The sequence below is a fragment of the Ascidia mentula genome, chromosome 8 (assembly GCF_947561715.1).
Source record: "Ascidia mentula chromosome 8, kaAscMent1.1, whole genome shotgun sequence".
NCBI lineage: Eukaryota > Metazoa > Chordata > Ascidiacea > Phlebobranchia > Ascidiidae > Ascidia > Ascidia mentula.
Window position 1 is genome coordinate 15278824 of NC_138573.1, and position 14078 is coordinate 15292901.

At 38.4% G+C, this 14078-nt stretch overlaps 5 protein-coding genes across 7 annotated transcripts in view; 2 read left to right on the forward strand and 3 right to left on the reverse strand.

Moving 5' to 3' along the window:
* The window catches only part of LOC145910244 (WD repeat-containing protein 17-like), a 24052-nt gene extending 22905 nt beyond the window's left edge, over positions 1 to 1147 (forward strand). For both annotated transcript variants that reach the window (XM_082997298.1, XM_082997299.1), the window contains exon 26: positions 351 to 1147. In XM_082997298.1, the coding sequence (XP_082853424.1) occupies positions 351 to 470 (120 nt within the window). In that variant the 3' untranslated portion in view covers positions 471 to 1147. The remainder of the gene's footprint in view (positions 1 to 350) is intronic.
* LOC145910245 (uncharacterized) lies at positions 9 to 5317 on the reverse strand. 2 transcript variants are annotated; one of them, XM_082997301.1, is made up of 12 exons: positions 4508 to 5317; positions 4124 to 4320; positions 3774 to 3884; positions 3629 to 3710; positions 3311 to 3485; positions 3098 to 3203; positions 2815 to 2972; positions 2214 to 2620; positions 1934 to 2034; positions 1735 to 1874; positions 1183 to 1466; positions 9 to 466 (listed from the first exon to the last, which is right to left on the reverse strand). In XM_082997301.1, exons 1-11 carry the CDS (start codon positions 5313 to 5315, stop codon positions 1187 to 1189), a joined length of 2565 nt encoding a protein of 854 aa, XP_082853427.1. In that variant the 5' UTR covers positions 5316 to 5317; the 3' UTR covers positions 9 to 466; positions 1183 to 1186. The 2 variants fall into 2 exon arrangements, with proteins under 2 accessions (XP_082853427.1, XP_082853426.1); XM_082997300.1 differs by having other exon boundaries at positions 4124 to 4313; positions 4501 to 5317.
* Positions 5318 to 5361: 44 nt separating this feature from the next.
* On the reverse strand, positions 5362 to 6560 carry LOC145910246 (MIP18 family protein galla-2-like). The gene is made up of 2 exons (XM_082997303.1): positions 6272 to 6560; positions 5362 to 5956 (listed from the first exon to the last, which is right to left on the reverse strand). Exons 1-2 carry the CDS (start codon positions 6500 to 6502, stop codon positions 5693 to 5695), a joined length of 495 nt encoding a protein of 164 aa, XP_082853429.1. The 5' UTR covers positions 6503 to 6560; the 3' UTR covers positions 5362 to 5692.
* Positions 6561 to 6778: 218 nt separating this feature from the next.
* On the forward strand, positions 6779 to 8738 carry LOC145910769 (large ribosomal subunit protein uL22-like). Its single transcript, XM_082997974.1, has 3 exons — positions 6779 to 7152; positions 7566 to 7717; positions 8535 to 8738. The coding sequence occupies exons 1-3, from the start codon at positions 6913 to 6915 to the stop codon at positions 8692 to 8694; spliced, it is 552 nt and encodes a 183-aa protein (XP_082854100.1). The 5' UTR covers positions 6779 to 6912; the 3' UTR covers positions 8695 to 8738.
* Positions 8739 to 9232: 494 nt separating this feature from the next.
* On the reverse strand, positions 9233 to 12445 carry LOC145910783 (G2/mitotic-specific cyclin-A-like). Its single transcript, XM_082997987.1, has 9 exons — positions 12101 to 12445; positions 11748 to 11970; positions 11601 to 11675; positions 11367 to 11526; positions 11147 to 11274; positions 10812 to 11035; positions 10430 to 10634; positions 10262 to 10372; positions 9233 to 10137 (listed from the first exon to the last, which is right to left on the reverse strand). The coding sequence occupies exons 2-9, from the start codon at positions 11928 to 11930 to the stop codon at positions 9928 to 9930; spliced, it is 1296 nt and encodes a 431-aa protein (XP_082854113.1). The 5' UTR covers positions 11931 to 11970; positions 12101 to 12445; the 3' UTR covers positions 9233 to 9927.
* Between the last annotated feature and the right edge of the window lie 1633 nt (positions 12446 to 14078).

The window sequence follows — 14078 nt, forward strand, 5'->3', positions numbered from 1 at the left end:
TTTCTTTTGAATTCATTTCTCAAATTTAGACTTGTCTGCAGCGTTTTATTCAAAGGCATCAAGTAAAACTGTCAAATGATGTTTAAGAGAAAAAAACACGTACGAACAAAACGATTACTGGAAATCCTGATGTAAAAATACGTTAAATTCTGTAAAAAAAGCTATCGCCTATATTTATATTCAGTAACAATTTTAAACCACTCTTTAACAGAATATGCTAAATGTAATTTCTGATGTTTTAAAACCAATACAAAAATAGTTTTCACGTACACATCTTTATAATAATCAACAAAATTCACGTCCATTTTTTCCCCGGCTCCACCGCTTTCAAGTTATCTGTTTTCCACCAGGGTTCTCCGTTCACTCTCGATGACGGCCGGTCAGTTTTATCCCTAAACGAAGCCATAATGTGGGCCAAAGTAAACCCATTTTCTTCCACTTCGTCTGGCGAAAGAATCAACCCGTTCTGAAACGACAAACACCACTGTGACGTTGTGATTGTTGCTTACAAAGAGATGCGCCATGGAACACGTTCTGTGGTTAGAACTGCAGTAACGCATATTTGGTGCAAACCCATAATACCAGTCCAATAGTAAATTGTTATTTGCAATGGGGATGCGTGCCAAGCTATTGTATACTATCCGGTCGCATACATGAGTAATTGTATGCATTTTAAAAATACCCTTTTGTACACGTTAAGAACTTAGAAGCACTTTGATAAGTTCGCAAAACAATGATAGGTTTCAACGAAAAGAAGCCATTATGTAGCAATAGAATATTCGCTAAGAAAGTCGTGTTTTCTGCGTGTCGTTGACAACGTATCCAGTGTTGTGTACATCTGCCTTTACAGTGAACAAAAGTATAACACCTCGTTTGAATATTGCATGTAACAGAAAATAGCATAGTTTTCTTCTTTTTCCTAGAAACAAATGACGTTTTTTTGCAATGAGACTATGATGCTACCTTGTAAAGAGATATGGGTAATTTCTTGTGGCAATACTGTGCATGTGTCAACTTGTAGCAATACTGCTAATGTTTAATCCTCCCATTTGTTCATGTAGCAATTGATTCTTATTTGATTTCTAGATTATTTTTTGGTTAAATTCATAATGATCAAGTGTTTGGAAATAGATTTGATAACTGTTATTCTGTCTGCTTAAAATAAAATTAGCAAACAATTACCTCTTTAAGTTGTGTAATCTTTTAGTGGTTTCAAGTTTGTTCCAAGTTGTTCTTCAATAGCTAGCACAGCTAACTCCAGAGGTATATTATCAAGTTCGCCAGAAGAGTGAGTTTTAATTCGCTTTGGAAATAAAGTTGATTGGCTCTTGGATGGTAATGCTGAAATTGGTAGGAGATCAGTTGATTTTTCCAACTGGGATTCATTTTCTTCATGCTGGATACAAAAGTCATGGGGTCCTTGTTCTTTGAAGAAGCTCAAGAGCAGATTTAATTCTGTTGTTGACCTAGAAAGCACAAATGAAAAGTCTTACGATAAATCATGATAAACTGTATGTTTCTGGCAGCTATGACATGGATCAAGGGGCACTTGGGCATTGCAGGTCAACGTACATCAAGACCAAGTGTTATACCTTATAAATTGAAACTAATAACACAACAGAAACTGCAGGGTTCTGGGAGCAAGCCATTTTAAACAAAGATCTTTTGATTGTCAGACAGATATGTTTTGTAAATTTATAAACTTACACATACATCTAAATCCTTCCGTCATACCTGGAATACACAGTCAGCCTCACATTGCGGCGAGTAACAGCTTGAAGTTTAACACATACAAAGTTTAGGGATCCAGTTTTCAAACACACCCACATGCTAAACTCTTTGATTAGTGTGAATCCTAATGATCGCAGCAACACCTAAATCCCCAAATAAGTACATTTATTTGATGAAAAAAGCTGTTCCTTATATATCTTACTTCTATTGTACATAAAACATCATTAGTGTCAGATGATGCATTTAGTTTACTTGTACAAAAGGAATAGGCCTTCAAAGTAGCCAAATTTGCTATCAAGTTGTCTGAAAAAAATTCACTCATCAAAAGTTACAAATACAACAACACTGACAAAATATCATATGACATTTGATATGCCAAAATTAGAGGATAAAAAAGGCAGAAGAGGCAAACGGATTAGCCACCAACTGTGGACAAACACAGCATATAATAGTTGATTTGAAACAAAGGTTTCTTATTTTACCTGACTTGGGGGATGTAGCCAACACTTCTCCGTTCATCTGCAATGAACCCCTCGCAATATCACTTGCAGCTAATGAAATTTTCCCAGCATCAAAAATAAACTGTTGACATTCATTCCCAATCTCTTGAGCAAAGATTGTTGCTGAAAATGTCCTTTTTGTTTGCGAAAGTGAAAACTCAGGAATGTCCCCAATAGCAACAACCATTATTTCATCATTTGGTAAACAAGTTTGTTGAAAGTTTTTGATATCTTTAAAGATCTCCTGTTGACATTTATTCTTTTCCAAGCCAAACGTTTTCACATTATTGCTCGGTTTCAAAACAGATGTCCTGACATTTCTTTTTGTGCCAGTTTCCAATCTCTCCTCTTGATTTTGTGTCAGCATTATTGCAAAATTGCAAAATGATCTGAAAACACAGAATCATGATGAAAAACAAATTTGTGTATTTGCATGCAAAACATGAATTTGCATGAGGCATTCATCTGCTACATCCAGTGGTAACGCTTAGAATTCTAAGGGGTGTATCAGAAAAACATGCAACCAATGTAAGCAGTTATTTGCAATTAGATCACAAATTGAAGGAAGGGGTTTGCCACCAACCTACTACTGGAGTTCTTCAACACAAAACCAACAATCCATTGATCGGAAATGATGTTCTGCCAACTCCTGATAAATTTAAGGCTACTTTTTGGCTCAATCGGTTTATCTATGACTGTTGGTTCCCCAGAAAAAAGGTCAACCAATTCCTCAGGCTCAACCTTTGGGCAAAATAACTTTGGATTTGTTTTTATATTTTTTTGACAATGCAAAGATATATATATATATATACAAACATAAATATTTTGGACCATTGCCTGTTTGAAGCTTGGCAAGCCTAACAAACCTGAGGTGTTGAATTGTTGTTTTTGCTTAAACTGATGTGGTTGTTCATAGTTTTGACTGCACCAGTTGTACGGTCAGTAACTCTCTGCATTTTGTCTTGCAGTGACCTAATTAACATAAAACAATCAATGAACTTACCGAAATTGGGGATTTCTGTTAACGCTCAAGTACTGGTAGTGTTACAACATTTTATAAACAAAGAAATAATTATAACCTCATTTGATCAACCTCTCTCCATAGATTTTTCTGAATCGACTCCAAACTAGATGTAACCATCTTCTGAGATGCTTCATGACACTCTTCTTCTTGATCATGTTGTTGTGGAGATGGCATGAATAAATCATCCATCTCATCAATTTCACCTTCATTCATATGAGATTGATGCAAATCTGTATTATGTAACAAGCATTACATTTACATCACACTACCCTTAATTTTAATGAATGTCCCAAAAAGTTATGGGACAGGAGTTTTATCACAAAGTCATGATGTTGTGTAAGATTGATGTACATAAAAAATCTTCCCTAGTTACCAATTTTGCTCGTTGCCAGGTTTTCTATCATCAGATCTTCACTTCCACAAATAACCACAAATTGCTCTGGTTGTATCTGCATCTGCACCAGAAATAATAAAAAATGCAAATTATCTTTTCTGCAACCAAGCATTAAGCAATTTACCTGATCACTTTGTATGCTTGACTTGAGGATAAAGACGCACTTGGAAATGTTCTCATGCAAGGAGATGTAGCCACAGGATACATGTTGTACTCCCTCCCATGTTTTTAAAATCTGCAAGTAGTTTATCAAGTAAATTTAGATAATTAGATATCCCAAGAATGCAAATTATAGCAAGGAATAGATTGTAGAATTTCTTTGCAGTTATGGGTTTAATATGTAATGTATGCCAAAATATCTGACCTATTATGATTAAGGATATCTCCCAAACACAATTTATTTTTGACCTGGGCTTGTGATAAAGCCTCTTTATTCAGCCAAAAAGAATATCTTCCCGATTTTAGCGGTCTTACCTCGAAGGTTTGGCAGGAAATAGCACAGCATGATTTGCTATTCTCATCCACAGCAATGACCACCCTGCTATCAACACTTCCAACCATGTACAAAGCACTACATGTAATGTCTGGTGGCAAGTCACAGCATTTCACAACACTTCCAGTGCTCACCATTACAAGTTGTGGATATTGAGTAGCCAAAAGTGTCCTTGTTTCTGCATGATGTAATATTTAATTTAATTTGTGAAAATGGCACTGTACAATAATGCCTTCTGGCGCAACTACTACTATGTGATAGGCAAACTCTAAGCTTGTCATAGTTATTCTGTACAAGATTCATCAGACCAAGCAAACTAAAAAAAAAATATGCAAAATTAATGTAGTTCTTTACTGACATGTTACCTGTGTCCTCCAAAAACTGAAGCACAGCTGTAACAATTGAGCAGTATGCAGGGGGTATATCAATTTTTTCCTCTTTTACTTTCAACACAAAATCTGTTTCATCCACTGCAGTGCCACAACCAAATCTTTCACTTTCTTCATGTTGGGTGCTGGTAACATCAAAACTGACCCAACTGCAGCCAAACAGATTTCCACTTTTACTACCATTAAGCTCCTCAGAAGCATACTGCATTTGTGCTATTTTCAACCTGGGCTTTGGTGAGGAAACTCCCAAAAATGTAACACTAGTTTTATTCTGTATGTTGCAACTGTTTGTAAGAAAAGGTTGTGAGGTCATTTTTGGCATTGCCAAGTTGAAGATTTTAGCAGGAGTAGCAGTTGTATCAACAACCACTAACATTTCTTTCTTGTAATCAGCACAAAGTATCCTAGGGCCACCAACTAGAAACCAGGACAGTTGGGTAAATGCAGCTTTATTGATCCATTCTCTCAAAAGTATTGGTTCATTCAACACGGCTACATGTTTTTCAAGATTTTCAATTGCATAAACCATTACACTTAATGTTTCTATGCTTGCCAAAGCGACACATGGACATACAGTGTTAGTTATTTTATTTTCCACATTTGTCAGTGCAACAATTTCCCAATTGCCCTCAATAGAAATGGTAATAGTTTTTTCCACCTCAAAGGCTTTTGAGTACGGCAGGTAACGATACACTGAAGTTTTGAAACTAGTGTTGCTTTCATCAGTTCGTTGACAGTTGAATATCAGCAAGTGTCCACAATGCAAAGCAACAAGTTCTGTCATACTAAACACACCACAACTTTACCAAGGTGCCTAACATCTAAAGTCCCTACAAGAACAGATCAACAGACCAGTTAAAAACTATAAAATTTCAAGGATACATATTGATTACCAATGATGGAAACAATAAAATCCATCAATCAGAAATTTTCTGTGAAATGGCATTAGTTATACAGTATTACCAAATAATAAACTTTTCACATGCGTTGCAGCAACTTATTGCCAACAAAAAGTAAAAAGTCCACACATGACAAAACTGTTTGGAGACTAAAGTTACATTAAGTCTACAGTTGGATGTTTAATGAAGGAAGTAAAACGTCAAATGCAACTTAAATACCAGTAGTGAAAGTGGGTAAGACAATAATAAATGAACATGGAAATCATACAGCAGACCCATATGCACTGTTTTTCATCGACAAACACTGATTTACAACTTGCAACAAGTTATTGTTTTCCAGAGCTGCAGCAACTCTTTCCTTGTCGGCCAATTGTTTGTTGACAGCTTTTTCAGATTGATGTGTTCCTGGTGCAATTTCTACCACCATTTTGAAGCGAGGGGGTAAGGTGCGTAAAAGCCGAACTCTGATTGCCAGACCAATTAGGGTGGCCATGCTGCAGTGTGGGATGGTAGGTGTAAACATTACCTGAAATATTGTTGTAATGATTAACTCTAAATGGAACACAAACACTAAAGTGTTCTTCTGGTGTTTACTATCTAGGCTACTTGGAACAAAAAAAAAGAACCCAACCCTTTGGCATATATACATGTGGTCTAGTAAATTTCATAGAATTACAAACAACCATACTAAACAGGACACAAAAATTAAGATTTCAAGACTTGCACAAATATGCAGTACATCATGCAATGTGCATGATAATGATGATATAATAAGGTAATTTAAGTTTGCTACACTGTTCACAATAAACACATAAGATAATGACAGTTTAATTTAACCTACAGTAACAGAGTTGTTTTTGTCGTCCACAGTAATGTCGTCTTCGTTTACAACCCGGAGATCTTCCAAACTCAAAGGGTGTTCTGGATCGTTGATGTCCCGAATCAGATCAAAAACCTCCCTCGCATCAAACGGGTCTCTGACATCGTCGTCGAATTCCGATTTAACCGGAACACGTTCGCGTGGCGTGACACGCTGATGGATTTGAGGATTAACGTTGTCTTTCTGCGGCATCTTTACGAAAATTCTAGTTCCCCAAAATCTACTCCAGCGCCAAGTCAGCAAGAACTAATCACATAGAAATCAAATGGAAATTAAGGGAAATCCCCTTGCTTACATTTTCTTCAATAAAACCATTTTATATCTCAATCAAACTCTAATGTGTTAAAATTTTATTCTAATGCAAAAATTATTCAATACAAAAAAATTGTATTTTTTTCTTTTTGTTCTAAAGATTTTTCATGATTTTACATTTTCCAAATTTGTGTCCTGAACCGTTGTGAAACACATGTGTGGCTGATCAAGCCTTTTCGTGACTTCGAGTCACCGAGTGGTTGTTTGCATTTTTTGAGGAAAATCAATCCTTTTTAATCGCCATTTGCGCAAGCAAACCGTAATAGCGGTCCGGGCGATTCTACAGAAAGATGACCAGATATTCCATAGAGCCAGAAAATCCGGCAAAGTCTTGCAAGGCACGCGGTTCAGACCTTCGTGTTCATTTCAAGAACACCAGGGAAACAGCTCAAGCCATCAAAGGTTTGCACATCCGCAAGGCCACCCAGTATCTGAAAGATGTTGTTGCCATGAAGAGATGTATTCCATTCAGGCGTTTCAATGGCGGCATTGGTCGTTGCGCGCAAGCAAAGGAGTTTAAAGCCACGCAGGTGCTTGCTTGTTTACATACGATATATCTGGGGTATAGTGTGACGTCATTTTTGGTGTGATGTCATAACTTACTCCTTTGTGGTCTCGTAGTTTTTCACATTTCTACAACATAGTTGGATACAAGAATTGTACACTAGGCCCCAGGCCAACGATTTAGTATTTTGGCATTATTTGTAAATATATTCTGGGAATCATTTTACCTCCAATATTGATACTTAATACCAGGTTGGAAAGTTTGTAACTTGGGCAAAGGACGAATCAAGTTCCTTATTTGCTGCACAAATTGGTTATTTTATTGTACAATACAAATACTATGTCCCTTTTTTACCAACCCTTTGGCACCTATCAAGTTATTGTTAGTTGCTGCCACATGGAGAAACTGCTTTGCTTACACTGTGACAAACAATTTTAGGGAAGATGGCCGAAGAAGAGTGCCACCTTCTTGTTGCAAATGCTGAAAAACGCTGAGAGCAATGCTGACCTCAAGGGACTTGATGTCGATTCTCTTGTCATTGATCATATTCAGGTTAATGCTGCTGCTAAAATGAGGCGACGAACGTACAGGTATACCCAGAACTGTTTTATGCTGTTTTAATATATAATTCCATGCCAAAGAGTTTCATTACTATTAAAAAATCGTAATGAAAATATTCTTTTAAATATGAACTGGAAGAAGCTGTTTAGTTAAACTGATATTAGTTATATTCTATATTGATTTGCACATGGGCTGTATGTGTTTATGCCAGCATGTAAGTTGTTGTGGTACACACTGTGTCATGTCTTATGGCTTGGTGTGTACTTGCATGTTAACTATTGCAGCCCAGATTATCGAAGTGTCATAGTTCTGGTGCAAAGCTTCATGACTTTCACCAGTCTCCAATCACTTAAACAAAGTTTTCTTCATGTCGCTTGCGTTTATGGTTGCTGTTTTTAAACACCTAAATTAGCCTTGTACAGCCCCAGTGCTGCATTATTAAGGTTGCTTTAGAATATTAAGTTAAATATCAAAACCTTGCTGAATTGCTGTTGATCGGCAGCATATTCTCAATTCCATTAATTGGACTGCATTTTGAAAGTGGTGAGTTTTGCCACATTAAGTTCTGTGCAAAGTTATTCTTCAATGTTACTTCGATTGGGGGTTCTACAAGACCACATTTGGGATCAAAAAACAAGATGGCTTCTTATGGAGTCATTACAGTATTTCACACTTTTAGTTAGACTAAAAATTCCTAATCAAAATAGGGTCTAAAAGAAATTTTCCTCACAAAAAAGTATCCCAGAACAGAAAAGTTGTGAATAGCACTAGATAATAAACAAGTGTATAAATTAATTTTTACAAAATGATGTCTTCATGTATTGTAACATTATGTTTATTATGCAGAGCCCACGGTCGTATTAATCCCTACATGAGCTCCCCCTGTCACATTGAAATGATCCTCACCGAAAAAGAACAAATCGTTCCAAAGGTAGAGGAAGAGCAAAAGAAAAAGAAGGTTTCGAAGAAGAAGATGGCTCGTCAAAAGCTCATGGGTCGCGAATAGTGGTCGTAATCCACTTTCAATAAAAATTATACGAAAAAGTGCAAGTTGTTGTTTGCTGAAGTTTAAAACCAAATAGGAATCAGTGTCTTGGCGAGAGGTATTACAATCCAATGCCTAAGTAACTGAAAAGGAAGGTGCGTTTTTTGGGGGAAAAAAACTTTAGAAGCAATTCCTCCCTAAGTATTAAGGTTATCTACACCAATGTTCTCGCAAACCACCTGGAAAACTTAAACGTACCACAGAGCGTCGTAAGACCGAAACAATGTTTGAGGAAAAGTGTCTATGCGTAAGTTTCCACCAAATATTGAACATTTTTTTACAATTTATTGGTAACCACCTATGTTGATCTGTGAGATTTGACTGAGAGGATCAGTCATTCTAATTACACCTTTATATAGGTTACGCCAAAGCTAAAGATAGCTCTAAGTTTGTGGAAATAATTGTGTTCCACTAATCCCCTGCCTGTGCAGTCTGGCATTCACTTTGGAACAGCCCCGAATTGATGCAACACACTTGCCGTAGCATTCGTGAAGTGGGTTTATTAACTTTCAATTCCACTTTGCCGGAACGCGTTTAAAATCCGAGAAGCGAACGCCCAACCGAGTAAAAGTAACAGAACGAAAAGGATAAATAAAAAAAATAACCAGAACGCCCTGAAATAGAAAAAGCAACAACTTCACACCCCATACGCTGGGGGGCACTTGACAATTTGGAAGTTATTATTAATAGATAGTGACGTGGCAACCATGATAATTTGCGATGTCACAATAAAATTTGAAAAATAAGGTTTCGCAGCGACGCCACGATTTAACAATTACTAGTGGCTTGATTTGGACATAGAAAATTCTCAACGGACATTAGGACAAACAATTACGGTAGTTGGGTTTTGCATCTAAGCAACGAACATTCAAATCACAGTTAAAAGGTCACAATCACGAAAGACCGCTCAAATAAAACTCGCTATAAAATTCGTTAAAACGGCGGAATTGGTTGCACAACTTTGGGCTAAAAACACTCTAGTAAAATGGAGTTGGCAGTGTGGAGTAGCGCGTTTGAAGCTTCAGAAAGACTTTAAAACAGCCCTGTTTGTGACGCATGTGAGGCGATAAGACCAAAATTTCTGTTCAATTTCGGACCAGACCAAGACCGAACCTCTTGTTCCGACGACTGTTTGGATTGTATACTGAACTTTTGGTATCTTGTGCATTTTTTAAACTTTCAACCTTAGCTTCATTATTCTGTGGAGTCGGCCTCCATTGCGTCGAAGGGGTAAGATGCTGGCGGCGTGATTTTCGACACGCAGTCGTACTTTGCGTCCTTGTATTTCTCCCGCAGGGCTTGTTGGGGGTGTTTCTCGGCGTTGCTGAATATTTCACTCAAGCGCTTGATGCAGGGCATCAGCTCCTGGAGCTCGTATTCCATGTAATGTTCCATAGTTTCGTCCTAGAAAACAATATTGCTACGTTCAAACTTGATCACAAAGCAGGATAGTACAGTAGCAGTAAAAAAGAATGCATTTATTTCATTCTTGCCTGCCACGCGCATCCTGTTGATGTGCACAACTTACCCAAACTTTCCCGCTGACTATGTAACTTGCAAGACAAACTGCAGAAGAAGCCATCATAGATGGGAGGTATTGTATGCAGTCAAATTCCACCAAAGCCAGTTCACACAAATACTAATAAAAATTTGTGTTAGAAAAATAAACTATGAAACAGCGTTCCTTAGATCTTACTTGTGCAAGGAATTCGGTCTTTTTGTCTGCGCCTGCAGCCTTAAGAAATCGTTTGAGGAACTGATTGGATGTTGGGACAGCTACATCGAAATTGAGAACTTTCAAAATGAGATGTTCCATACGAAGGACTTGTCGTTTAGTGTAAGTGTCATCAGTGATGTACACAAATTCACCAACATCTGGGGGGTAAATCTCTTCAAATTTCCTGTGAACATGAATATATGCAACATTTTAGTTTGAGACCAGAAGATAACAGGTATTGTCCTACAGCTGTACATACACCAAGCTGAACTATCTGAGGTAGTAACAAATATGTCATGAAGGTTGATGAAAAGGATGTTGGAAGGGTAAAAAAAGCAGTTCTGCACTGCCATGAACTTACGCAGCGAGGAACATAGCTGCAGCTCCAACAAGCTGAAGTTTTCCTCTCAAAACAGCCATCTGTGACAAGAATCTGTCAATGTAGTTGACTGCAAGATGGGTGGTCTCTGTATGAAGTTTGTACTCGTCAGCAACCTCTACCAGCCAGTCCACAAGTATGGCTCTCATTCCAGAAGTGATGTCTTGTTGCTTTCTCATATAATTCGTTTTTGGTCTGTGCAATTGCTGTAAGAAAGAATAAATTATTACTGTCAAGCCACAACTAAAACTTTTCCTATACAAGCATAGTGTCTAATTACAGTTTATGATGCCATGCCTAATTGTTTATCTACAAACCTCTGCTTGTCTCAAATGTTGGAAAATCTCTGTGGCATATTCAGACAACCCATAAACACCAGCATCGGCATCTATGTCGAAGATATTGAGCCTCTCATCATCTGCTGTATCCAAGACCATGGGGGAATCTTAAAAGAAAACAAAAAAACAAATTTTCCACTATTATTTACCTTACTTCATAAAGTATTATCGATTTAGAAGTTTAACGCCGAAAAATTACCTGCAGATCTGATGGACACATCATTTATGCTCACGGTGGAAAGGGGAACACGGAATGATGGTAGTGTTGTGAGAGCAGGGTGTAATTGTGACGAGGAAGCAATGGATGGTACTGTTTCAGTCTTGGCTGCTTTAACATCTTTCGATGTCTCATCAAATATCTTTTCATAAACACATCTCACTTAAGACACTATGTACAGAGAATTACAATTTTCAAGTAAATTTATATGCATACCGTAAAGGCTTGAGAAGATTTGGGGGCGTTACATGGGGCAGTTGCAGCACTAAAAAATCCATGAGTGGTACCGTTCTGTAACAACACAAAATGTTTAAATTTATCGCTATTGTTTACAGACTTAAGACTGTAGGAATAAAAACAAACCTGTTTGGCTGCTCTAAATGGCTGTACTCTTCCCGATGAAGTGTTCTGGTTGATAGCACCAAGGACAGCTCTTTGTGGAACATTGCTTTGGCTCTTTGGTCCGTTGGTCACATTGAACTGTTTTTGGCGAAGTTCTCCATGTGTCTGTTGGTTGGTACGGTTGGTGAGGCTGTTTGTTGCCATTTCTCCACTTTTGTTAATTGTTGTAGAGTTAAAGTAGGGTCTGTGGAAATAAACAGAGATCAGTTATTGTAGACTGAAAACAATTGTAAAAAGACAGTTAAGAAATTGTTTATGCTTAACAGAACTTAATTTTCTAGTCATGACAGGTTTCAGAAAGGCAAGCACCTTACCTCAGGTTGGGACAACTTCAACTGACGAGCCGTAATATTTTTAGTCGTCTCGTTGGACTTTTCTGAGCGCCAACGTGTCAAGGAATTTCAATCAACGCGGGACTATTTGGCTTTTCAGCGTTGATTGCTAACTTTACTCTTGAGTGTGCCTCCTTGCTTGTTCCGCTTGCATCCCTCCGTACCTAAGGCGCTGTAAGTGCAACTGATTGGCAAAACTGGCCGAGGGCCTCACGAACTAACTAAGCTATGACGATAATAAACATTCAGGTCACCGGGACGACGCACGACTGATTGTTTTAATGGCGTTCCTGGCAATGCTTGGGATCCTCAACCGATGACGCCGCCAACGAAGAATTGAAAAGCAGCTCGGACGCGTTTTTATTTCGGTTTGAATGAGGCGTTTTAAATGCCCCGCTGTGGCGCCAGCCAATAAAAACCCCGCATCGTATCACGTGTCGCCATCCCAACCTTCTCCCCGCGTCGGTCCCGCGCTGTTTCCTTTTTCTCTTCATTGCTGCGCTCAAAAAGGATAAAGAAACAAAAGAAGAGGGAGGCGCCTGTTTGAACGCTTTTTGCCCGCGCGATGCGAATTCGACGGTGGACAAATAATGGGGCAAGGCGCAAAAACCTTCGGGGGTTTTGGCACCTTGAATTGTGTGATAAATTGTTTTCATGGACCGAAGCATCAAATAAAAAAAACTGCAGTTAATCATCAAGTTTTAATTTTACCGACCTGCTTATTTTTACGGACAGTGCGCATGGTGGATTAATGTTGACAAAAACGCTTGCGTTCAAACCGGATAAGCGGTCGTTGACCCAAATTATATTTCCCCATAAAATACGATGAAAAATAATTAGTTGGCGAAAACTTTGATATTTTTTTCATGTAGACTACTTCCACCAACAAATATTTTGAAAAAGAAAAAAATTTTGTTTCCTGTATTAAGGTACGGCGACAGTCAAATTTAATTATGAGTTGGGTTTCACGGAACTGCAGGATGCAGTCGAGTGGTTGCAATATTAAGCCGGAGATGCATTATACGCAAACACATATAATTATGCTACACTGGTGAGGATAAATGCCAGCCCCCTCCTCGCCCTCCCCACATTGACTTACCTCCCGGCATGGAGGTATTTCCTTTATGTCCAAGTCTGGTCGTGTCTACTGTGTAAGCGGCACAGTAGCTGATTGTCGTTATCGCTTTATAACCTGTACCCAACCGAACCCTTTGTCATCCATCACACCTATTGTCATAGCCGGGTTTGTATTTCGAATTCGTTGTTTAACGGCGGTTTAAATGCCTCAACTTGTTGCGGGTAGCGTCGCGTCCTGGTAGGGCAAAGGAACATCGGTCTGGGCCAACGCTTTTCAGAATAAATATATTTATTTGTCGACGCGCTCATCGCGATGTCACCGCCGGGGCGCGAAATTCGATTTCCCAGCTGGTAACGACGCCGCGGCGTTGTGACGTCACTTTACTCAAACGAGCGTCGTGACGCGGCTTTTTCGCGTGGTGGGGGGGGGAGCATAGTACTACAGCGACGCGCGATTTAAAACTAGGGACGCAAAACATATTTGTTAGACGCCGTAGCGATGGACGGGGATCAAATATGAACAAGAAGGTGAATGCGTTTTCCTGAAGTCGTTGTCTCACAGTCGACCGTTGACAGGTAAAAGTAAATACCACACGATAACTTTTCTTTTTACTCAACATAAATCAATATCTCCAGTAAAAAGACTGAATACGATTCAACTCTGCCCCACATTCTCATTCTCACTGCTGCAGGTCTAAAACGGTCTTCTATATACATTAATTTACAACAAATTATGCCAAGAAAGTATTGGTTTAAAAGTTGTTTCGTGTTTTTTTTTCATTTTAATGTGAGATGAGACGTCAAAATCAACAACGAAATCATCTACAAAAGTCAATGGTATGGGAACATGCTGTGCTAGTGTGTGTGACGATCGCATCAATAG